The sequence below is a fragment of the Phoca vitulina genome, unplaced genomic scaffold (assembly GCF_004348235.1).
Source record: "Phoca vitulina isolate PV1807 unplaced genomic scaffold, GSC_HSeal_1.0 scaffold63, whole genome shotgun sequence".
Taxonomy (NCBI): domain Eukaryota; kingdom Metazoa; phylum Chordata; class Mammalia; order Carnivora; family Phocidae; genus Phoca; species Phoca vitulina.
In genome coordinates, this window is record NW_022589766.1 from 4,624,399 (window position 1) to 4,648,143 (window position 23,745).

At 51.6% G+C, this 23,745-nt stretch overlaps 1 protein-coding gene across 1 annotated transcript in view; it reads left to right on the top strand.

The window, feature by feature from the left end:
• The first annotated feature begins 14,190 nt into the window (after positions 1–14,190).
• The window catches only part of GAREM2 (GRB2 associated regulator of MAPK1 subtype 2), a 14,176-nt gene continuing 4,621 nt past the window's right edge, over positions 14,191–23,745 (top strand). Inside the window, exons 1-3 of the mRNA XM_032391463.1 lie at positions 14,191–14,375; positions 17,277–17,417; positions 22,970–23,100. Coding sequence (XP_032247354.1) covers positions 14,264–14,375; positions 17,277–17,417; positions 22,970–23,100 — 384 coding nt within the window. The 5' untranslated portion in view covers positions 14,191–14,263. The remainder of the gene's footprint in view (positions 14,376–17,276; positions 17,418–22,969; positions 23,101–23,745) is intronic.

A 23,745-nucleotide genomic window follows, 5' to 3' on the forward strand; every position in this document is an offset into this window, starting at 1 on the left:
CACTCTCCCTTGATGCCAGGCTCCACACCCCCCTCCAGCTCCCCGCCATCTCCCTGCTCCAGTTTATGCAGAACTCCCTGAAAGAGCTGTGTGTACTGGTCTCCAGCCCTTCTAGAGCATTCCCTTGGGGCCTCATCCCCTCCACCTCCATCAGGAGTGCTCTTGCCAAGGTCGGAGTGGCCACTAATTCTTGAGATGTTAACTCCATCTCCTTCCTTCCTGAAACACTTCCTTCTCCAGGCGTCCAGGACACCCCTTGCCCCCTCCCTCCCTCCTTCTCCTCCTCCTCAGTCTTGCTGGTGTCTCTTCATCTTCCTGACCTCTAAGTGTCAGAGTGGCTCAGAACTCAGTGCTCAGAGCACTTGTCTTCATCTACACCCGTGGCCCCAGGGAACGTCCTGCAAGCGCCTGGCTTTAGACACCACATACGCCCTGAAGACTCCCAGGGGAGCATCCCCCCAACTCCAGGCTCAGGCAGCTGCCTGCTCAGCCACCCTCGGGGTAACTGCCCTAAGACACACCGATTCCCTTGCCCGGCGCTTCCCCCAGGCTCCCCCCCCCCCCCCCCGAGAAAATAGGCAGCACCATCCTCACGGTGGCTCTAAGCATCCCTGAGTCCCTCTTTCTCTCTGAGTTCACAGCAATATGTCAGTAAATTTACCTCCAAAATATCCGCAGACCCTACCGCATCTCACCAGGACAGCTCTGTCTAGTCCCAGCAAGCGAGAATGGGAAAGCCCCAACGGGTCCCCTTCCTCCCTTGCCCATGGGCTCTTCTCGACCCAGCACACAGAGCGACCTCCGAGAACGTTTAGATTGGGTCATGCATGGTTCTTCCGAAAACACTTCAGAGGCTTCCCACCTCACTCAGAAGTCCTTAATATGTCACCCATTGCCCCCCTTCCCATTCTGACCCCTAACAAACCACGCTGTGCCTTAGGACTTTTGCATTCGCTGTTCCTTCTGTTGGAAATCCGCATCTTCCCTATATCAGAACCACTCACACTGCCGCTTCCTTCTGGTCTCTGCCCAGATGTCCCCTGATCACTCAGGCCCTCCCCGGACGCTCCACATAGGATAGGAACCATGCCACCCCCGCCCTGGAGTCCCTATCCTTTCCCCTTGCTTTCTTTTTTCATCCAGTTCTTCCCACCATCTGCCATATTAAAATCTCCCGGTTTAGTAGGTGACTGCCTGTCTCCCACTGGGATAGAAGCTCCATGTAGACAGGGGCTCTGTCTCTCCTGTTTGCTGCTGTGTCTCCGGGCACCTAGAGTGGCCCCTGGCACACAGAGCGGGCTCAGGGCTCAGTAAGTGCCTGTTGAATGAATGAATCCCATCTCTTGCCCTTACTTCCTGCTGGGAACTTCTCAGGAAAGGGAAAAGCAAAGCAGACATTCTGGAGGCATTTTCTCAGGGTCATGGAGGGATTGGCGCCCCCAAAGATGCTTGTCTCCCCCCTCCAAATGCAGAATTCCCTGCTCAGCAACCCATCTTTTTATTATCTGACTTCAACTAATCCTGACTTAGGAGACATACTCCTTGACTTACGTGTTCTCGTCCCCATTTGGCACATGAATAAATGCAAGCTCAGCAAAGTTATGTAACTCGCCCTGATCACACAGCTAGCAGGGAGAAAAACTGGTTTAATCCCGGGTGGGTCTGACTCCCAGACCCGGGTGTTTACCTCCCTCTGATGTCCACGCCCTAATGAAGGGCTGTTTTCACTCCTTGATATTTGTAATGAAAATAAAGCAGTACCTTAGGAAATAATATAAGAAGTGTATATACTATGATATTATAAAAATGGGAGTTTGCATCACACAGAGGTAAATTTATACAATTGATTAGTTTACAATTCCTTTTTTCAAAACTGATTTTTATTAATATTTAATTTCCCATAATAGTGTAATAAGTATTCAAATAAAAAAGCAAATAGAATAGACTCGTGTTATTTATAAAACAGCATTATATATATTTAACAAGTCTCAATAAATTTAAAAAGATTGAAATCATAAAAAGCATCTTCTGGGGGTGCCTGGGTGGCTCAGTCGGTTAAGGGTCTGCCTTTGGCTCAGGTCATGATCTCAGGGTCCTGGGATCGAGCCCCGCGTCAGGCTCCCTGCTCCGTGGGGAGTCTGCTTCTCCCTCTGCCTCCCCCGTCCCCCACTTGTACTCTCTCTCTCGCTCACCCTCTCTCAAATAAGTAAATAAAATCTTAAAAAAATAAAAAGCGTCTTCTCTTTTAAAAATTACAATGAGATACCACTTCACATGCATTAGAATGATTATAACAAAAACAAACAAAAAAACACAAAAAACTCCACCACAAGTCAAGTGTCGGTTAAGTGGAGAAACTGGAACCCACGTTCACTGCTGGTGGGAATGTCAAATGGTGCAGCCACTGTGGAAACCAGTTTGGTGGTTGCTGAACACAGAATTACCATATGACCCAGCAAATCCACTCCTAAGTATGTAACCAAACTAGTTGAAAACAGGTGTTCAAACAAAAAATGTGTACCGGAATGGCCAAAGCAGCCCTGCTCACAATAGCCAAAAAGTAGAAACAACCCAAATGTCCATCAACTGAAGAACGGATAAACAAAATGTGCTATGTCTATACATTGGAGTATTATTCAGCCTTAAAAATGAAGTGTTGACACATGCTACAAAAGGGATGAACCTAGAAAACACTGTGGTAAGTGAATGAAGCCAGACACAAAAGATCACATAGTGTATGATTCATTTATATGATATGTTCAGAACAGAAAAATCCCAGAGACAGAAAGTAGATTGGTCGTTGCCAGGGCTGGGGAATAGAAGGCCTGGGGAGTGACCGCTTAAAGGGTGTAGAGTTTCCTCTTGGGGTGATGAAAATGTTCTGGAACTAGATAATGGTGATGGTTGCACAATGTTGTGAATGTACTAATATCACCAAATTGCACACTTTAAAATGATAAATTTTAGGGGCACCTGGCTGACTCAGTGGAGTGTGTGACTCTTGATCTTGGGGTTATGAGTTTGAGCCCCACATTGGGTAGAGAGATTACTTAAAAACAAATTTTTTTTTAAAGATTGTATTTACTTATTTGAGAGAGAAAGAGATAGTGAGAGAGAGCACAAGTGGGAGTGGGAATGGGAGTGGGGCTGGGGGGTGGGGGTGAGGGGCAGAGGGAGGGGGAGAAGCGGGCTCCCCGCTGAGCAGGGAGCCCGAGGCAGACCCTGATCCCAGGACCCTGGGATCATGACCTGAGCTGAAGACAGATGCTTAACAGACTGAGCCACACAGGTGCCCCAAAAACAAAATGGTAAAAGTCTTTAAAATGGTAAATTGTATGTTATATATTACAATTTTTGTGACCACAGTTTTTAACGATAGCATTATATCGTATTTAATTTTATCAGTGGTTTAGTAGTAAATTAAATGCTTTCTTCAGAAGTCCACTTATAAATAAGTTGAAATATGTAATTTGCTAAAAACTTCGAAATTCTCATGTTCCATGTAACAGCCAACGGTTTCACAGTGAGTTTTGAGTTTCTGCATCGAATCTACTTGTGAGGCCAGGAGCACGACATAAAGGATCAGTTCAACTTACCAAGAGGGCTGTTCAGTCACTATGTAGGTGACCGGGTGGGAGCTGTCCCACAAGTTCTGGAAACTTCTTGGCTTGACTAGATCCGTAAGCTCAGGGCTCTCAGTTGCTGCCTTCCCTCCCTGCTGCCGGGTGACCAGAAGCCTGGTGCAAACAGGGGCAAAGCAGGGGTAAGGGTAGATTTGTGGTTGGCTTTCCTGGTTATAAAACAACAGCCATGTTGTGCTTTTTTTGTGATGGGAATAATTTCATTTCCTACAAAAATGGGGAAGCTCTCCTTTTCCTGTCCTGATTCAAATATAAGCCAATATATTATCTCCTAGAATTTGTTGCCTTCTTCAAAATGGAAGGAAGGAAGGAGGGAAGGAGGGAGGGAAGGAGGGAAGGAAGGAAGGAAGGAAAGATGGAAGGAGGGAAGGAAGGAAGGAAGGAAAGATGGAAGGAAGGAAGGAAGGAAGGAAGGAAGGAAGGAAGGAAGGAAGGAAGGAAAAGGAATGGAGAAAGGAAAAGGAAGGAAGGAAGGAAAAAGAAGGAAAAGGAAGGAAGGATGGAAGGAAAAGGAAGGAAGGGAGGGAGGGAGGGAGGGAGGAAGGAAGGAAGCTGACACTTCCTGGTAGCCATGAATATTGTCCAGGCTCTGTCTGCTACTCAGATTTGTAGAGCAGACATTTGTAATTTTATCGAAGTCCGATTTTTCTTTCATGAATGATGCTTTTGGTGTTGTATCTAAAAAGTCATCACCCAACTCAAGGTCATTTATGTTTTCTCCTATGTTAACTTCTATGAATTCTATAGTTTTATATTTTACATTTAGATCTATAATCCATTTTGAATTAATTTTTGTGAGGATGTAAGGTCTATTTCTAGATTCTTTTTTTTTAAAGATTTTATTTTTTTAAAGCAATCTCGATACCCTAACGTGGGGCTCGAACCTACAACCCCGAGATCAAGAGTCACATGCTCTACTGACTGAGCCAGCCAGGTGCCCCTAGATTCCTTTCTTTTTTTGCATGTGGATGTCCTGTTTTCCAGCACCATTTGTTGCAAAGACTATTCTTTCTTTCACCATTGAATTGCCTTTGCTCTTTTGTCAAAGATCAGCTGACTCTATTTGTATATGCCTATTTCTGGCTCTCTGTTCTCTTCCATCGATCTAGTTGTCTTATTGCTCAGATGGGAATTTCAGTAGAATTATTGGACAATCTGTCTCAGCAGACAAAGGCAAAGCTGTTAGATCCTCAGCAGATCATCAACTTGATTCACACAAAAGATGTTGGACAATTTCTACAGTTTTGCTTCATCATTTGCTGTCACTTGGGCCCAAATGACACTGAGTCCATCCAAAATGTCTATTCAGGCAAATGTGGTTCTGGATGGTATGAAAGACAAATAATACAAAATCTCACTTTTAGAAAACAATTTGAACAAAGTCATTTTTAAAGGATTCTGAAACTTGTCATGTTGTGAAAGTGAAAACATTTAAAAGCAAGAGATGAAAAGGATAATGCAGCTTCAAATTTAAGAACGCCTTACTGTGGGGCACTTGGCTGGCTCAGTTGGTAGAGGGCGGACTCGGGGTCGTGAGTTCAAACCCCATGCTGGGTGAAGAGCTTACTTAAAAGAAGAAAAAGTCTTAGTGAGAGTGAAGCTTAATTAGAAGAAATTTTACAAAATAAAAAATAGGGGATAAGGAAAATAATGCAACATGTTGATCATTTTTTACTTTTTTAAGCTTAAAATACTATTTAGAGTCAAAACATTTTGTTTTGGATAAACATGTATTATTTAGTTAAAAATAAAACATATTCATTTAAAAAATATACAATTTGGGACGCCTGGGTGGCTCAGTTGGTTAAGTGCCTGCCTTCGGCTCAGGTCATGATCCCAGGGTCCTGGGATCAAGTCCTGCTAAGGACTCCTTGCTCAGTGGGGAGCCTGCTTCTCCCTCTGCCTGCCACTCCCCTGCTTGTACACACTCTTTCTCTCTGACAAATAAATAAATAATATCTTTTTTAAAAAAAATACACAATTTATAAGAGGTATAGTTTGATTTACTGTGTTCAGCACTATTGACCAAAACTTAAAGTTCTAGCTTCCTGAAGTAAATATTTCATGAGTTATTTATTTTTAGGAAGGAGCATTTCAGGAACAGCCTATAGATGAGGGTTAGGCCTCCATTCCTCTTTATCCTTACAGTACTCTCTTTTTTATGATAAAATAGAAACATGCCAAGAAATTCCCTTGAATAGACTCCTTTCCACATTTTCTCTTCTTTTTCCTTTTTATTTATTTATTTTTTTAGTGAGCTCTATGTCCACTGTGGGGCTTGAACTCATGACCCTGGGATCAAGAGTCACATGCTCTACCAACTGAGCCAGCCAGGTGCCCCTCCACATTTTCTTTTGCAATAACAAGCTACATTCGGTAAATTGCAAAAGCCAATCAAATTGTGGTTCTTTTACATCTTGCTGTGTTCTAAGTGATGCCATAATTCACACCACAGAAATAAGAAGGAAAATCTTAAGTCAACTATTCTTAACTGTAGAGGACATATAAAAATGAAACTACCACAGTGTTACACCCTGACTTGAATGAGGGCTGAGAGTCAACAAATTAAACTCAGTTTTTAAATGTCCTTATGAATGGCTCAGTTTTTAAAAATTTTTTTTTAAAAAGTTTTATTTATTTAAGTAATCTCTGTACCCAACATGGGGCTCAAACTCATGACCCTGAGATCAAGAGTCCCCTGCTCCTTCAACATGGCTCAGCTTTTTATAAGAACACATGGTGACATGTGTTTTTTTTAATATTTTTCTTTTTTTTGTATTTTTCTTTTTATAAGAACACATGGACCCATATGGCGCTCCAAATATCAGCAGTAAGAAAGACTTCCAGACTGTTCTTTGGTCTATGCGGCCTGCCAGCAGAGAGGGCAGTGACTATGTGTTCCATCCACAGAGAGATGCAGCAGGGGGACCGGACTGTGGACACATTTCCCTCAGATGACAACACGAGCTTCTTACTTGTCCTTAACTCTAATGAGCATCTCTCCCCCGGACCCAACAGATAAAGCTGCCTGGAGTACAGTTGACAAAACACTATAAGGAAACAGTAGTCCTTGAAGAAATGGCTGATTCCATTCTTGGGCTGGGCAGGGACTGTGCAGAATGACCCTGGAACATCCTATTGTTCCAGAAACTTAGAAAAATTCCAAAGAACTATGGAATCCCGACAATGGAACAGAGGAACTAGCTGAAAGGTGCTCCCATTGGTCAAATACAGGGCAATGTGAGTGTCACAATGAATGAAAAACTTAGAAGAACTCGTGAATTGTTAATCAATAAAGGGAGGGGGAGGGCAAGTGCCTCTTTACAGCGGAATGCTGACTGATACGTGTGGAAATGACAGAGGTAGAAAAATCATTTGGCAACCATCACAGTAATAATTGACTCAGGCAGGAATCAGAATCGGATGCTATCATGGGATGCAAGTGTGTTGGGAACAGGATGCTTACCCAGCCAAACATCTTCCCACCAATTCTTTATTAATCACAAAGGGGGAAAAAAGTGCCATTACAGTGGGGACACTGGCAGACACCACCTTAACCAAGTGATCCAAGTTGACATCACAAAAAATGGGACAAACGGGCATCACCTGCCTCCTGATGTGATGTGTTGAGTCTTCCTGACGGTGATGCATCAGCCAAAACTGATCATTCTACAGAGCAAATGGTCTGTATCTTCAGAATTGTCAATTTCTTAAAAGTTCAACAAAGGCTGAGAAACTGTTCTAGATTCGACCAGAGACATAACAACTAAACGCAATGCATGATCCTAGATCCTAGATTAATCTTGGAAAAAAAAAAACAACTCTATAAACTATAAAGGACAATATTGGGATAATAAAAATTAAATATGAACTGAATATTAGTATTAATATTAAATTTCCTGAATTTAAGAATTGAATTCTAGCTGTGTAAGAGAATGTCCTGGTTCTTAGGAAACACACAATGAAGGATTTATGGGCAAAGTGGCATGATGTCTGGAACTAGCTTTCAAATGGTTCAGAAAAAAAAAATAATAGGTATTATATTGTGAATCTAGGTAAAGGACATATGGGAGTTTGTTGTAATATTCTTGCAACTTTCCTATAGGTTTTACTTTTTTCAAAAGAAAAAGCCTAGTTGGAAAATAAAGTTGTGACACATCTGCTTCTGGTAATAGTTGAGTAAGATCCTGCCAGAGCAATTTTACACAGAAAAAAAAAAAAAAAAAAACCCTCTGGATTTAACACATACACATAAAAACAGCTAAAGTAAGCCCCTAGAGAGTGGACTATAAATAGCAAATAAAAGTAAAAGGATCTCGGGCACCTGGGTGGCTCAGTTGCTTAAGAGACTGCCTTCAACTCAGGTTATGATCCTGGAGTCCTAAGATAGAGTCCTGCATTGGGCTCCCTGCTCATCGGGGAGTCTGCTTCTCCCTCTGACCCTCCCCCTCTCATGCTCTCTCTCTCTCTCTCTCTCTCTCTCAAATAAATAAATAAAATCTTGAAAAAAAAAAGTAGGGGCGCCTGGGTGGCTCAGTCGTTAAGCGTCTGCCTTCGGCTCAGGTCATGATCCCAGGGTCCTGGGATTGAGCCCCACATCAGGCTCCCTGCTCAGCGGGAAGCCTGCTTCTCCCTCTCCCACTCCCCCTGCTTGTGTTCCCTCTCTCACTGTGTCTCTCTCTGTCAAATAAATAAATAAAATCTTAAAAAAAAAAGTAAAAGGATCTCTTTAAAGGCTGGGGAAAAAAAAGGTATCAACTAAGAATTCTATATCCACTGAAAACATCCTTCAAGAATAAAAGTAAAATAGGGATTCTCAGATAAAAGAAAATTCACCACCAGCAGATTCTCACTACACTAATTGCTAAAGAAAGTCCTACAGGCTGAAGGGATATAATACCAGATGGAAACTTAGGTCCTCAGAGGAATAAAGACCATCAGTGTGTAAATGTAAAGGGTCTGTTATTTTCCTCTTAATTTCATTATTTTATGTATGACTCTTTATTTTTATTTATTTATTTTTAAGACTCTTTAAAAGTGACGACACTGTCAGGGTGCCCGGGTGGCTCAGTCGTTAAGCATCTGCCTTCGGCTCAGGTCATGATCCCAGGGTCCTGGGATTGAGCCCCACATTGGGCTCCCTGCTCAGCGGGGAGCCTGCTTCTCCCTCTCCCTCTGCCACTCTCCCTGCTTGTGCGCTCTCTCTCAAATAAATAAATAAAATCTTAAAAAAAAAGTGACAATACTGTCTTGTGGGGTTAATAAGATATATGTAGATGGAATCCATTTCACACTATAGTATATTGGAGAGGGGATAGATGGATTTATATGTTGCAAGTTTTCTACATTTAGTATGAAGCAGTACTGGGAAAACATGAGTGAATAATGTAATCCCTAGAACAACCACACACACACACACAGTGGAAAGAAGTATAGCTAAAAAGCCAATAGAAATAATGAAATAGATTAAAAAAAAAGAGGCAGGAAAGGAAGAACCAGAGGAACAAAAAATCGAGACAAAAAGAAAACAATAAAATGGTAGGAATAGGAAGGAACTCATCCTGATAAAAGTCACCTACAAAACCCCCACAATTAACATCCTACTCAATGGTAAAAGATGAAAGATTTTCCCTCTAGAAAATCAGGAACAAGGCAAAGATGTCTGCTTTCACCTCTCCGATTCAACACAGAACTGGAGGTCCTCACCAGTGTACAAAATAAAAGGCATACAGATTGAAGACAATCAAATAAAACGGTCTTTGTTTCTATAGACAAACGATCATGGACATAGAAAATTCCCAGGAATCTACAAAAATAGATATGAAAACTGGTAAGTGAATTTAAGAAGTTTGAAGGACAATATATATAAAAATCAACTGTATTTCTATACAGTTGCAATGAACAATTGGAAAAATTGTCAGCTGATAGACATCTGAGGACAGTTACAATTTGGAATCTCTATGATGGCATAGTTGAAGTTGCTCACGGGACAGCTATATTATTTTTTTTTTTAAGATTTTTTTTTATTTTTAAGTAATCTCTATACCCATTGTGGGGCTCGAACTCAATACCCCAAGATCAAGAATCGTGTGCCCTACCAACCGAGCCAGCCAGGAGCCCCATATATTCTTTGTTTTTTTGTTTCAAGTTTTTATTTAAATTCTAATTAGTTTACACATAAGTTGTCTGATTCTTAATATTGCAAAAGACAATCTGAAGGAGAACAGTAAGCAGAGGTTGAACAAAATGTTGGAACTATATGTCCATGGAAATTACTTAGTGATTGTGAGTGAAATGAAAGACAATTCCAAATAAATTGTCAAAAAGTTATGTGTTTAGTGCAAGTAATAAATGCCTAAATTTGTAATACAGTGGTAATGAAAGAATGTCTTTTTTTTTTTTTTGAAAGAATTTCTTTTATCAAAGAAAATTGATGTTGAATGAGGCACAGGATGGTGATCTCCCTGGGTGCCTGTGAGGGGGCAAGCTGGCTGTCTCCAGCTGTGGAGGACCTGCTGGGCCCAGAACCCTCTCTCCCAGCGGGCAGGCCTTCACCCACCCCCACCCGGAGGGCCCTGGCTGGGGGGCCCCGCTCCTCCCTCTGGTGGGCGGTGGGACGCCTGTGGGGAGAATATTCAAACACAAAAACTTTGAGGCGGGCAGGGCGTCAGATACCATCAGGTCCTACACCCTCATTTGTAAAGTTTAAACTGGCTTCTAATTACCAAATAAATGCCTCTTCACTATATAAAACTTTGGATAATATTTTAAAATTAGAGAAACAATATCACTTATTCCATGACCCAGACACACTTTCAACATTAGAGCAGGGCGCCTGGGTGGCTCAGTCGGTGAAGCATCTGCCTTCAGCTCAGGTCATGATCCCTGGGATCAAGGGCCACATTGAGCCCCGCATCCAGCCCCCCATCCAGCCCTGAATCGAGACCCGAAATGAGCCCTGCATCCAGCCCCTCACTGAGCCCAGCCCTCATTGGGTTCCCTGCTCACTGGGGAGTCAGCTTCTCCGTCTGCCCCTCCCCTCCGATCATGGGCAGGGTCGCTCTCTCTCTTTCTCAAAAATAAATAAATAAAATCTTTAAAAAAAAATTAGAGCATGTTCCCTTTGACTGTTTCTTTTTTTATAGTTCATTTATTCATGAAATGCTATCCTGACTTTTTTACATTAACCTTTTACAATGAGGATTTCCCCAAATCATTACGATTCTTTTGTAAGCATTATTTCTAATGGGTGTGTGGTAGTCTTAGAAACGCCTAATGATGGTACAGCTGCCTGGTCCAGATACAAATAATATTTATGGCAAAATCATGGTGATGGTGGCACAATATGGTGAATACGCTAAAAACATTGTATAACTTTAAATGGATGAATTGCATAGTATGTGAATTATATCTCAATAAACTTTTAAAAAAAATTAAGAGGGGGAGTAAACAAGTGCACTGAGATACATGGAGGATTCATAAGACTATTACCTCTACTTTTCTGTACATTTCGAATTTTCTAGAATAAAAAGTTGGATACAGTATTTCCTAGAATTCTCAGAGGTGCTTACCCAAATGTTCTCTGGCCTCCTATAGTTCATGGACTCAGAGAAGGCTATCTGTCCCCTAGATGGGGTGGGGTGGGGCTGTTTCACACACAACCCCGGCCAGGGCTGGCCCCTTTTGCCATCTTTTTACTCCACTGACGCTTCTGCCCCACTCACGGGCTGCTCGGCTAACCCCTGGCCACTGGGCCAAAAGTGGGCCTCTGCCAGGGCTCCGACCCCCTCCCCCACACCACTGACCTCTCACGTGTCCTCCCCTCCACCCAGTAGGAAGCCACCTTCTACCTGTCACCATCAACCCTGTCAGCAGAGCAGCTGGGATCCCAGTGACCCAGCCCAGGCCTCTGCCTCTCAGCCAGACCCACACTCTCCCAGGGCTGGAAACCTCAGGCACAGCCTCATACACCACGCAGGCCCCCTGGCTCTCTCACTTCCAGATCCAGCTGCTCAGTCTGGCTTTTCTACTGACCCATCTTCCTACCTCACTTTGCTTCCTGGCTCTCCGTCTTGCCAACCATCTTCCAGAAACCTCCGCCTAAGCTCTAAGAAGTTCGGACTCTAAGTGACGCTGAGTTCCTTCCCACACGGCGCCTGAGCCCCAAGCAAATCCAGGGATCTCTGTATTGGGGCACTTGTGTGTCCGGTCCCTGAGCTTTGCCAAGCATTAAAAAGCCCTGGAGAGGTTCTGGAACTCTACAACAGTTAGCAAGTGGGTCCAGCCAGTTACGTGGTTCTGCCTGATGTCTCACACGTGTGTGGTCCCTGACTCAGCCCCCATTCAGAGCTGTATGCAGGGCTTTGGGCGTGAACTACGAAGGGTGGCCTCAGGGAGAGAAGGCTGGAGGAGGAACGGAAGTCAGGCTGGGACAAGCAGGCCTGGAGAGGAGGAAGGGCTCCACAGGACACACGCTAGAAGGGGAATCACCAGGACTTGGTGACCAGGTGGATGTAAGTAAGGGTTAAGGAGATTTCCAGGTTAGGGCACCAGGTGAAAGGCGATTCCTTAGCTGGGATAGAAGGTAACAGAGGAGCAAACACAAGCGTGATTGTTGAAACGGAAGGCCTGCGGATGCTGCTTCCGGGGTGGAGGCGCAGAGCTGGAAACTGAGGCCTAGAGCCGGGGTGAGTCGGGGTGAGCTCCTGCCGAGCGTGAGAAGCCGCGGTAGGCACGGCTCAGAGGCGTCCTTCAGAGACAGGGTGACCGACCACATGGCCCAGTCCTGGTTTACAGCCGCTGTCCTAGAGTCTGGTTTATGCCTATTGTTCCGCCTGGCACCTCCTTCACTCAGAAGTGTCCTCGTCTGGATGACAAATGCTGTGGTCACCCTACTCAAGAGAGCCTGCAGGGCAGGGAAAGAAAAGTGACTAAGTCAGGCTCCTTTCACCCATTTGCTTCTTTCGGCCTCCTCATCCTCCTACCTCTGACCCTCCATGCCTGCCTTAAACGCCTGCATTTTCCCCTTGCTCTACCTTCTTCTTGCCCACTTCCCCAGGAGCGTGCTCCTCCCCACCCCACAGACCATCCGGGTTAGCCCAAGTCACAGCTGTGGTGGCTGAAGGAAGAGCGAGCCCGAGGGCCAGCCGCTCAGCCTCGGGACAGTGGACATGGAGGGAGGCGGCCTGGGCTGGGCTGCGGGCCCGCGGGCCTGGTTGCGGAGTCAGCACTGGCGGAGGCCGGCCTCCTCTGCTTTCCTGTTTTGTTATCTTGGAGCCAGGCATTCCTGCTCTTGGAGTTGCCCTTGCTTCCTCTGCAGAAGATGGAGATGGGACAAGTGATCAGAAATGTCTTCCCACTGTGAAGTTGTGTTCATCCTCTCTGGTGCCACTGCTCATGGGGCTCAGGTCACACGATGTGGGAGGTCAGTCCCCTCGAAGAGAGGGTTTGCATGCACCTGTGTGGGGGTCTCCCTGGGTTGGGAGGCTGAGGACTAGAGTCCATGGAGCCCTTTAAGGACCAGCTGGGGCTAAGGCCTACTTTTGGCGGCGCAGGCCCCTCCGCAGGCCTGCACCCGCCCCTGTCACCTGCGAAGGCACCGCAGACACATCGAGGGCCACGGGGGTCCTCTGGCAGCGCGTCCCCCGCTGAAGCCACCGCATCTTCTGGAAGGGCTTCCCAAGAGGAGGTCCCGCACTGGAGCCACGAGGGGTTGGAAGGAGGGGGTGTGGACAGCAGAAAAGGAAGAGCAACTTAAGGGAAGGAGAGACCGGACAATCCGCCTGAGAGAGGAGACTCCACCACCAGTCACCTGCTGGGGCCTCAGGCGGAGCGGTTGTGCGTGGCGTGCTGCGTGTGCTGGAGCTATCCGGCCCGCAGGACCCGTGAAAATCGGTTCCAGGGCAGTGGGAGCTTGGCAAGTGCTCTTCAGTGGGGTTCGGGGGGGGGGTGCGGCGAGTATCGGGGAAGGCAGTAGGTTTTGAAGTCAAACCAGGACACAAGCCGAGCTGCCACTTGACCTCTCTGAGCCTCAGTTTGCTCATCGGTAAAACGGGGTTAATGAGGCGGCCTCGCCGGGCTTTGTGAAGCTGGAGGTGATAGATGCCATGGCAGCCGCGACCGCAGCTGCCGAATTCTGCGCAGGAGCTTCGGGAAGCGGAGCGGACCCGGGGTGGGCGGTGGCACAAGGGGCCGAGGAGAGGCGCCGCTCCCGGCGGAGAAAGGGGTTCCAGACGCACTCGGCGGGGTAGAGGAGGCTGCCCTCTGCCCCCGACCCGGAGATGCCGCCGCGCGTCTTCCTTTTCGTTCCAGGCGCCCGCCCGGGGTCCTCGGTCCTGGGCTGTCACCTGGACGCCCGGGGAGGGGGGCCGGCGCGCCCCGCGGGGCGGAGAGGCGGGACTTGGCGGCGGCTGCGGGCGGGGGCCGGGGGGTGGGGCGAGGGCCGGGGGGGCGGGGGCCGGGGGCCGGGGGGCGGGGGCCGGCGCCTCGCGGGGAGGCCGGCCACGTGACGCCCGCAGCCCCGGCCGGGCGGCCAGGCGGGGAGCGCCGCGGCGGCCCCAGGAGGTGGCGGCGGGCGCGGGAGCCCGGGCCACGCGGGACTGGCCGTCGGGGGCGCCCATGCCATGGAGAAGCTGGCGGCCGGGCTGGCCGGCCTGCGCTGGAGCATGGGCGCCTTCCCGCTCGACCTCATCGTCAGCCGCTGCCGCCTGCCCACGCTCGCCTGCCTCGGGCCAGGTACCGGGGTGCGGGGGAGGGCGGCTGGGGGTCCGCGGGGAAATCGGGGACTCTCGGGGCAGGTGCTGGGGGATGGGGGGGGCGTGAGGATGTGGCCTCTGCCCTCCCGCTCCCGGCGCCGGTCCCGCGCAGCTCCCGGTGCGCCTTCCCTGGAGACCCGGGGCCCGAGAGCCGAGGGTCCGCCGCCTCCTGGGCCCTGCGCACGGGCACCGGGACAGAAATCCGGGACAGGCACTGAGGCCCGGCCGGGACAGAGTTTTCCGGGCCAGCTAGAACCCGGAGCGCGGCGGAGGCCCCGCGCCCGCCCCGTCGTGCATCCCTTTCCCTGCCGCGCTCAGACCCCCGCCCGGGCCGCGCCCCCTCCGTCCCTTTGTCTCCCGCCTCTCACCTCGATCCTCCCGCATCCCTTGGGCCTCCGACTCTGTCTTCCCACCGCCGCCGCCCCCCAGCCCTGCTTGGCCCCTCTTGGGACCCTTCTTGCACCTTCCTTTCGCGTCCTGGGGAGCAGTCTGCGGCCCCAGGCGGGCAGGCCACCTCGGGGAGAGACCCGAATGATTGGCCCTCCCGCCGGGCGTGCCCCCAAGTCCCCGGTCCTCCCCCACATCTTGCCCCACTTCCCAGGGGCCCGGGTGCTCTGCCGATGGGACTCTGCATGGGGGCCCGAAAGGGGACGCCTGGAGGCTGCACGGAGTGAGGGGACCGTTTGGAGGAAGGGGAGCTGCTCGGCTGGAGGAGGGGCGGGAGCCGGGGCTGGCAGCCAGGCCGGGGGTTTTGTGTGTGAGAAGAATAGGGGTTTGGCCCGCGTTGGCACACTCGCTTCCCTGAATGCTAATGGGGCCCGCGGCCACAGGCTCCTCTCCTCTCCTTGGGGCCCGCGGCCCCTCCTCCGACCCGCGGTGGCGACGAGTGGGCACCGTGAGCCTCAGCGCGTTTCGCGAGCGCACTGCGTGGCGGCGTCCGTGCCCGGGCCGTCGGACAGAGGGGCTCAGCCGCCCAGCGTCTTGTTCTCCGGGTCGTCGGCGTGTGATCCCGAGACCGTCCGTGTCAGCCTCAAGGCTGTATGTGTCTGCCTGTGAATGGGCTGAGCGGGCCCTGGGTTCTGCCTGGCCACTTGCCACACATCCTCTTGGGCATCTCTCCCTCCTGGGGGTCCTTTCTAAGCTCCCCGGTCTGGGCAGGCCTCTTTTGGACTCCCATGACCCCTCTGGCACCCCTGACTTGAGTCCTGTGCACCCACTGTAATAGCTTATTGTCTTAAGGCTGGGCTGCATCCTCCTTGAAGGGAGACATCCTGCTTAATAAAGATTATGGACTTACTGACCCAATGGATGAATGCATGGACAACTGGTGATGGTCTAGCTGTGACCGTGGGGGCTGTGGCTGTGGTCACCATGAGTGTGACTATGCGAACAAAGTGTGTCTTGAAGTCTTAAAAGTCCTTGTATGCCTCTGCGTTTGGGAGAGGCCCCTTAGTGGGGCTGTGGGACTGAGTTGTGTCAGTGGGGTGACCAGCTCCTGTCTGTCACTGGGCCAGGTGGCTGTGCTGCCTCGACTGTTGGGACCGTGACCCGTGGCTCTTGGTGTGTGCCCTGTGTGGCGGTGGCCCGTGTCCCTGTGGAAGGGTGGGCCGGGGCTTAGGAGAGCTTTCTCTGCCCCCGGAGGGGAGGGCTCCAGGAGGAAGGTTCAGACCCCCTCCAACACAGTGGGAGCCAGGCCCTCCCCCAAGCACCTGAACACATCCTCCCCACACACTTCATGGGGCCCTCAGGCATCAGGATAAACCACTTCCCATTCGGTTGGGTGGCAGCAATTGAGTCAGTTGTGTCTGAGAGGGCTGGGAAGGAGGCGTCCCCCACCCCCCCTGCCCACCAGCTGCAGCCAGGAGGCCGCTCCGGCTCCCCTGGAAACCGTTGCTGGGATTGGAGCCTCCTGGGCCCAGGCCCCTCCCAACACCTCTGTCCCAGTGGCAGCTTCCCCCAGAACTAGGCCCCCCCTGAAAGCCGCCCCCCCCAACCTCATCACAGTGTTCCAGAGACTGGGAGGGTGAAGGGCTGACAAAGGGCGGGCCAAGAAACAGCCTTTCTGTGAGGGGCTAGGGGGTATCTGAGACTTTCCTCCCTCTCCTTTGGGATCCCCTGAATGTAAGAGTCTCCTGGGGCAATGCATGTAAAAGGGCTGCCCGTGAGAGAGGCAGGAATCAGCTCCTCCAAGCCCTGTTCTTCTTCTGACTCGAGTGATGTATGGTGCTGGGGGGAGCCCTCAGCTGGGACTCACAACGGACAGCCCTGTCTCAGCCCTGTCTGTGCCTCCAACACAGATAGGGCTGGGACAGGCCTCCTTGCCTGGCTCAGGCACTGACTTGGGGGCTGAGAACCCTGCTGGTGGTCCTGCGGGCCAGCTCTAGGGTCTGCTGCTCACCCCACCCCCAGCTAGTTTGCTGCTCCCCTCTGGGAGTGCCCAGACACCCTCCACTCAACGTCAAAGGTGGTCTGTTTTCTCCGTTCACATTTCTTCCACCTCCCCATGGGTCTAAGTGCTCCTGGAGGGCAGGGCTGGCGAATCTGCTGGGAGGTGCTCCTCCCTGGCCCCCCCCCCCCCCCCAGCCCCAGGGCCCCGAGCAGCACTAGGCCTGGGACAGCAGGTGAAAGACTCAGGACTATGGCTGGGCTGGTTGCTGGGGCCCTGTCAGGGGCGGGAATCTGGGCCCTGGGAGACGGGGCATGACTCACAGCCCTGAGGCCACAGCTGGCAAACTGCTTATCCCCTGAGCCTTGCTGACCCGGACAGGCTCATGGGGAGCTGCCCCTAGTCGGGGTCTTAGAGTAGTCAGCCTCCCTACTCTCTCTGCCCCTCCTGACGTTCGCTTTGCCTTTCCCTCCTCTCCCGTCCTTCGCTTCCCAGGGGAGTATGCCGAGGGCGTCAGTGAGAGAGACATCCTGCTCATTCACTCCTGCCGCCAGTGGACAACAGTGACAGCCCATACCCTGGAGGAGGGCCACTACGTCATCGGACCCAAGATTGACATCCCCCTGCAGTACCCAGGTGTGCCCAGCCAGGGACAGATGACATAGAGCCGCTGGGGGGTGGAGGCAGGAGGGTAGGGGGTGGGGCTTGGGAGAAGCTGTTGGTGACCACCCTTTCCTTGGAGCCACAGGGCTGAGCCAGGGCCTGGCGGGCAGGGGGCGGTTAGGGTTAGGGTCCCGTGGTTTTCATACTGTTCTGGGGAGTCCTGGTTTTCTTGTTGAAAACCTTTGATTCACATTTTATTTTAAAATAGATTTTAAACAACTGATTAAAAAAAATACCCACACTCTCAGATTGCTAGGAGTCAAACCTTAAGCCCAGCGAGAGACCTGGGCTGTGTTCCGTGAGCTGCCTCATTAAGCCTGTTTGGTACGGACCCTCAAGGAGAACACGGCCAGGATCTTCTCAGTGGCGTGCAGCCAAAGCCCTTCAGAAGCAAAGGGATGCTTGGGCGGAGTATCTGGCTGCCCCTGCCCACTGTAATCCTGTTCTTCCCAATTTTTGTGTTAAATTCGTTGTTTTCATTGATTGACTTTATAAGTGAATGTTAATGTTTTAGACTTTTAAATAAGATTACGCTAATGAACTACTTTTATCTTTTATACATATGATGTTGATCTACATCAGATTTTGTTTGAAGAAAGGATTCTGCTGCTGGAGAGGGAAAATACAGCCCTTGTATTTTACACATGATAAAACAGAGGGTTTAAGAGGGAAGGGACTTGCCCAGGGTCACACGGCTAGTAAGAAGCAGAGCATGGGCTAGAACCCCAGTAACCTGACTCCGGGGCTGGTGCTTGCTTGCACCACACCAGCAATGCAGGGTTGTTGTCACCTGGGTGGGGAGGATGGGAATCTGGTGGCTCCATCCCAGCGAAGCCCCCATGTGAGCCCACGACCACACAGCTCCTGTGTGTTAAACCCATGGCTGCCTTCCAGACACTGAGCTGAGCATTTCATCATTTTATCCCCACGGGCACCCTGTGAGAAAGTCTTATTAATTCCATTTAACTCACAAAGTGAGGCTCCAGGAACTCCAGTAGCTTGCCCCCCACCCCCAGCCCTTCCTGAACCAGGGGGGACAGGACTAAGACAAAGGCTTCTGCTCTTTACAACAACACTGCGAAGTTGGTACCCCCATAGCCCTCACACCCCATTTAAAAGACGAGAAAACTCTCTCAGGTTCTTTCTGACCTGGGGTTCTGTCCTGAGCCCTGAGCCCTTGAGAAGGCCTGCTTAGAAGCTAGAAACTTCCCAGGCTGGGTATCTATCTGGTGTTCGTCCAGGAAGAGGTCCCAGGTCTTCTTGGGATAAAAAAGCAAAAATTGGAAAAAGCCCTCACTGACAGAAGTGTGACTTTACTCTCCTATTTCAGTTGTGTGATTAAGAATCCGGGAAACCAAGGCACAGAACCTCCTAGGAAGAGTGAGAGCAGGAGGCTTCTAGCCCTTCCCCTATGTCTTTTGGTGCCCCTGAGTGCATGTGGACCCTGTGGTCATGAGGTGACAGCTGGCCTGTAGGAGAGGAGCATCCCCATCAGCATCTTTCCAGTGGGTGGCTCGGTGGGGGAGGGGAGGCCGGGCCCCTTAGGAGTAGGAGGGGCGGGGTAAGGAGGAAGCTGAGAGCACAGCCCAGTTCCTCCTAATGAATTAATAATAGGGTGGGCGGGGGCAGTGGCTGTGGACCGGAGGGCCGCGGGGGTGGGGAGTGCAGCCCCGCACCCGGGAGTCCGGGGAAACCTGGCTGTTCTGAGGCAGCCCCCACCGCCCCGAGTGCGGGGCCAGGTGGCTCTGGTCAGCGGCGGCTGGCACTCGGGGCGCTAGGCCGTATGCTTCCATTTCACAGATGGGAAAACTAAAGCCTACAGAGAGTAAATAGGTTGCCTAAGGTCACACAGCTGGTTGGTGCCAGAGATGGGATACAACCGGGTCTGTCCACCCCCAAGTGTGCACATTTACCCATCATTCTTGAGGGAACGGCTGCCGGGGTGGGCTGCTGGGAAGAGGGGAGATAAGCAGGGCTGCTTCGGGCTGGACGGGACGCCAGGCAGCACACATGTGTTCTAGGAGGGGAGGGCAGGGAGCAGGGGCAGGCTGGGGGAGGGGGTGCAGCTCCCTGGGCCTGCGGGGGTCTCGGGCCGGGGGAAGGCAGGAGAAGAAGCTGCAGGGGGGAGTAAAGGCTTCCAGGGGCTAGCGCCTCAGTCCCGGGAGGGTTCCCTTCCTTCCTTCCTCCTGCAGTAATGACCGGTGCTGGGCTCAGGCTGCGGCCGAGGGGGTGGTGCCGGCTACCATGGTTACATCGATCCCCGGGCCACATCCTCCCCCGGCTGCAGCCCTGACTTGGCTCCGGCTCTCCCCACAGGGGGCAGCGGGCATTTCGCCCTGCATGGCTGCTTGGGGTGGGGGGGTTTGGGGGCTGGGGGGGGACGCCGGGTGAGGGAGGGGCAGCGCTCCCGGTGGGAAGGTAGCCGAAGTGCAAGTCCTGCCACCCGACCCCCAGACGGCTGTTCCCTGCTGGGCCCCTCCCCCGGCATCCCTGCTGCCCTCAAGGGCTGAGGCACGTCTTCATTCGAGGGTCTCAGAATGGTGGGGGCAGGACTCCCTCCCCAGCTTTCTCCGGGGCACTTGCCCTTCTCTTTCTCCGCTCTCACTTCTTTCCTGCTTCTAGATGCTCATGGAGTCTGTCCTTGGCCCTTCCTGCTTCCTACCCAGCACTGGGGAGGCCCAGTGGGGGGTCCTCAGTCTGGGATTCTGGCTGGGTTTTGGGGAATCCAGGACTCCCCACACTGTATACAAAATGGTGTTTGTGTTCATGCCAGGAGTTCGCTGTGGGCATTTTTCTGGGAAGAGGGTTCCCAGAGCGTTAAGATCTTCTGTTCTTCTTTCCTTGAGCTGTCTTCCCTGCCCTAGGGAAGACTCCACCCGTGGGCTGATGACCTTCAGTCTGAACTTCTGACCAGGCATCCCCAAGCCCTGCCCCCGACCCCCCCAGGAGCACCCCTTCCTGGCCTCCCACCCCCTCAGTTGGCCTCCTCAGGACTGGCTCCAGCCCCACAGCATGTTACTTCTGGGTCCCCAGTTTCGCTTAGCAGCTCTGCCAGCTCCATTTTTTCTTCTTTTTTTGTCTCCTTTTTTTCTTTCTTGTAGTTTCAAGTTTTTATTTAAAATCCAGCTAACGTACAGTGTAATATTGATTTCAGGTGTGGGATTCATCACTTACATACACCCCCTGGTGCTCATCACAAGTGCCTTCCTTAATCCCCATCACCCATGTGGCCCACCCCCTGCCCACCTCCCTCTAGCAACGCTCAGTTTGTTGTCTAGCATTAAGAGTCTGTTTTGCCAGCTCTATTCCTGCCGGGCGTGGTGGCCCGAGTCCTCTCCTCCCCTGCCCACTCCTCATCTGCCACCCCAGTCTTCCTTCCACGTACCCCTTTGTCTGTTCGATTTCGCTCTGCCCCCAGCCACCGTCCGGGCTCTGCTGCAGAACAGTCCCTGGCCGATTGACTTGACCGGCCGGCCGCCCACACTTTCTTTACAGAGCTCAACTTGGATCTTGGCATTTCCTTGCTCAAAACACACTGTAATTGCTTTCATTTCTTTTTATTTTCTCTTTCTTTTTTTTTTGGCGGGGGGGGTCGGATGACCCTTTATTGAAATACTTTCCTTTTGGTTCTTAACTAGTGGGGCATTCTGCTGCACCACTGTTGATGCCATCTATGAGGTCACGAAGGTGACAGCCATCAACATTGCGGCCTACAGACTGGGCAGTCCCCAGGATCTCTTGAACGGTTCCAGAGAGTTCTCTAGCTACTGATGCGTGCCACTTCTGTGGGGCAGTGTTGACAATCTCCTGAAAAGTGATGTTTCCACTGTGATTCAGGTCTTTCTGCTTCTTTCTGTCTCTTGGTGGTTCATTGAGGGCTTTGATGATCGGAGCAGAGGGCAGAAGGTACCAGTTCAATCTGGGCCTGTCTTGAATGGTCAGTGTCACTGTCCACCTCAGACCCTTGCAGTCACCACTGGTTCGGGCGATGTCCTCACTCACCTTGTTTGGAGACAGACTCAGGGGGCCAATCTTGGAGGCCCCGCAGACATGGCCCCAGCTTTCCCACCAGTGCACCTCAGGTATAAGACTTTGATCTCATTGGGATTGAATTTAGGAGAAAAGCTAAAAAGCCGAAAGCTCATTTCTTCCTGCGTAGAATCCTTCTGCCTTAGTCTGGCGTTCAGAGCCTTTCATCACCCGGATGCTACTTCCCCAGCTGTTGTCCCCTTCCTCAAGTCCTGGGCACAGGCACTCCCCTGTCGGGCCCAGGGCCGGCAGTCTGCTCTCCTGACTCTGGTTTGCACCAGTTCTTCCATGTGGGACGGTCTGTTCCGTAAAACTCGTCTCATTCTCAGGATCCCCTCAGGCTGCCAGGCAGGTTCCCACTCACTCCGCGGTCCTCTGGCTCTCTAGTCCCGGGTCCCCACCCGCCGGTACTGGGTGCTCACCGTCACACCCACTCTGTCCGAGTCCCTGGGTTTGCACCCTCTGTCAGGTCTAGCCCAACATCTGGCACGCAGAGGGTGCTCCATAACTGGGGAATGAGTAAATGCTGGAACCAGGACTGCAGCAACCTCCTCCAGGAAGGCTATGGAAGCTAAAGAGCCACCTTGCCTCCTCTTGGCCTGTTGTCCCCTCACCTAAGATTCCCCTCTGTCTGTGGAAGGCCTGAGAAGAGGGTATCCGTCCACATGTCCGGGATTTTCGCAGCCTGTCTTTGTGCTCTTGTAGGTGGGCACATTACACGTGTGTGGCCAGTGAGTTAAGACCATTTACACAAGGGTGTCAGCTTCATGGATTAGCCTCCTTCTTTGGAAGTCCGTGTCTGCAGGGGGCATCCGCCGAGCCAGCCAAAACAGCCCTAGACTGCAGGCCCGGAAGGCCGCCTCTGAGGGATTTTGCTGGGCTCTGGTCAGAGGTCTCTGGGACGGTGCGGCTGGATGTTGGACCGGGGCAGGGTCTGGGAACAGAGCTGGAGTCTGAGCAGCTCTCCTGGGGCCTCCAAGGCCTCGGGCTGAGCCCCCGGCCTGCCCAGTGCATCGCTATGGATCAGCCACCCAAGGTCGACGCATTAGATGCCAGATCCAGACAGGGCCCCAAAGGCCCTGCTCCAGCACCCTCACATGAGCACCCAGAGAGGGGAAGGGACTTGTCTAGGGTCACAGCAAGTCAGAGTGGGGCTGGGACAAAGCTAGGAGCCTGCATCTCCTGCACCACACTGATGCTTGGGTAGAGGCCAGCTCTGTGTGCAAGTGTTCGGCTGCCTCTTTGCGCTCGGATTTCTCTGGGCAGGCAGCTGCTAACCTCCTCACCCACCCACAAGCTCTCCGTGGGGTTCCAGATGCTATGTCTGTGCTCTCCCTTTGCCCTTGAGCCAGCTGACCAGCCCCTTCCACCTCCTGCGGGTGCAGACCTGCCTTTCTGCCCGCCGGAGTTCCAGCGGGGCTGGCTGAGGTGAGGGTAGCAGGAAGCAGGGACTAGCAGGCAGGCCTGCCCTAGCAGCCTGTGTTCCTCCTTTGTAGGGAAGTTCAAGCTCCTGGAGCAGGCCCGGGATGTGCGGGAGCCAGTGAGGTACTTCAGCAGCGTGGAGGAGGTGGCCAGCGTCTTCCCTGACCGCATCTTTGTGATGGAAGCCATCACCTTCAGTGTCAAGGTCAGTCCTTGCCACACCAGGCAGGATGCCCCCTCGCTGGCTGGAGGGTTGCCCTTAGGTAGAAGGGCAGTGTGGCTCCTGGCAGCTCCCCGACGGCATTTGGCACGACTGGGCCATATCAGAAGAGCTAGGTGTATGACCCACTGGCCTGCAGAACTTTCTGGAAAGGTGGTGAGGCAGGAGTAAGTGTGGAGCATCAGGCCCTGACTTGGAGGCCTTCAGGGCAGCCTGTCCTAGCGTCCACTGGTAAGGGGTGGCTGTTGGGGTACACAATACCAACAGACCCCACTTGTGTACAGATCGCTCTTTACTGTTTACAAACCCTTATCCATCAATTCATTTCTCTTCACAGTAGCCTTGTTGAGTGGGTGGAGCATTATTCCTGCCCAAATTGTAAAGATAACGATAATAAAATTGTCATTTATTGGGTATTTTCAAAGTAGGTCACTGTACATACAGCAATTCTTCCAAGTAGGAGTTATTACATGAGGCAACTAGGCCCCAGAGGTGGCTCATTTAAGGTTGCACAGCTGCCATGTGGCCTCTCCAGGAGGGAAGGTGGGTCCCCAACCCCCCAGTCCAGTGGTCTTGATCGGGTTTCAGCCCGGGGAACACGCCCCCCCCCCCCCCCCCCCCCCCCCCCCC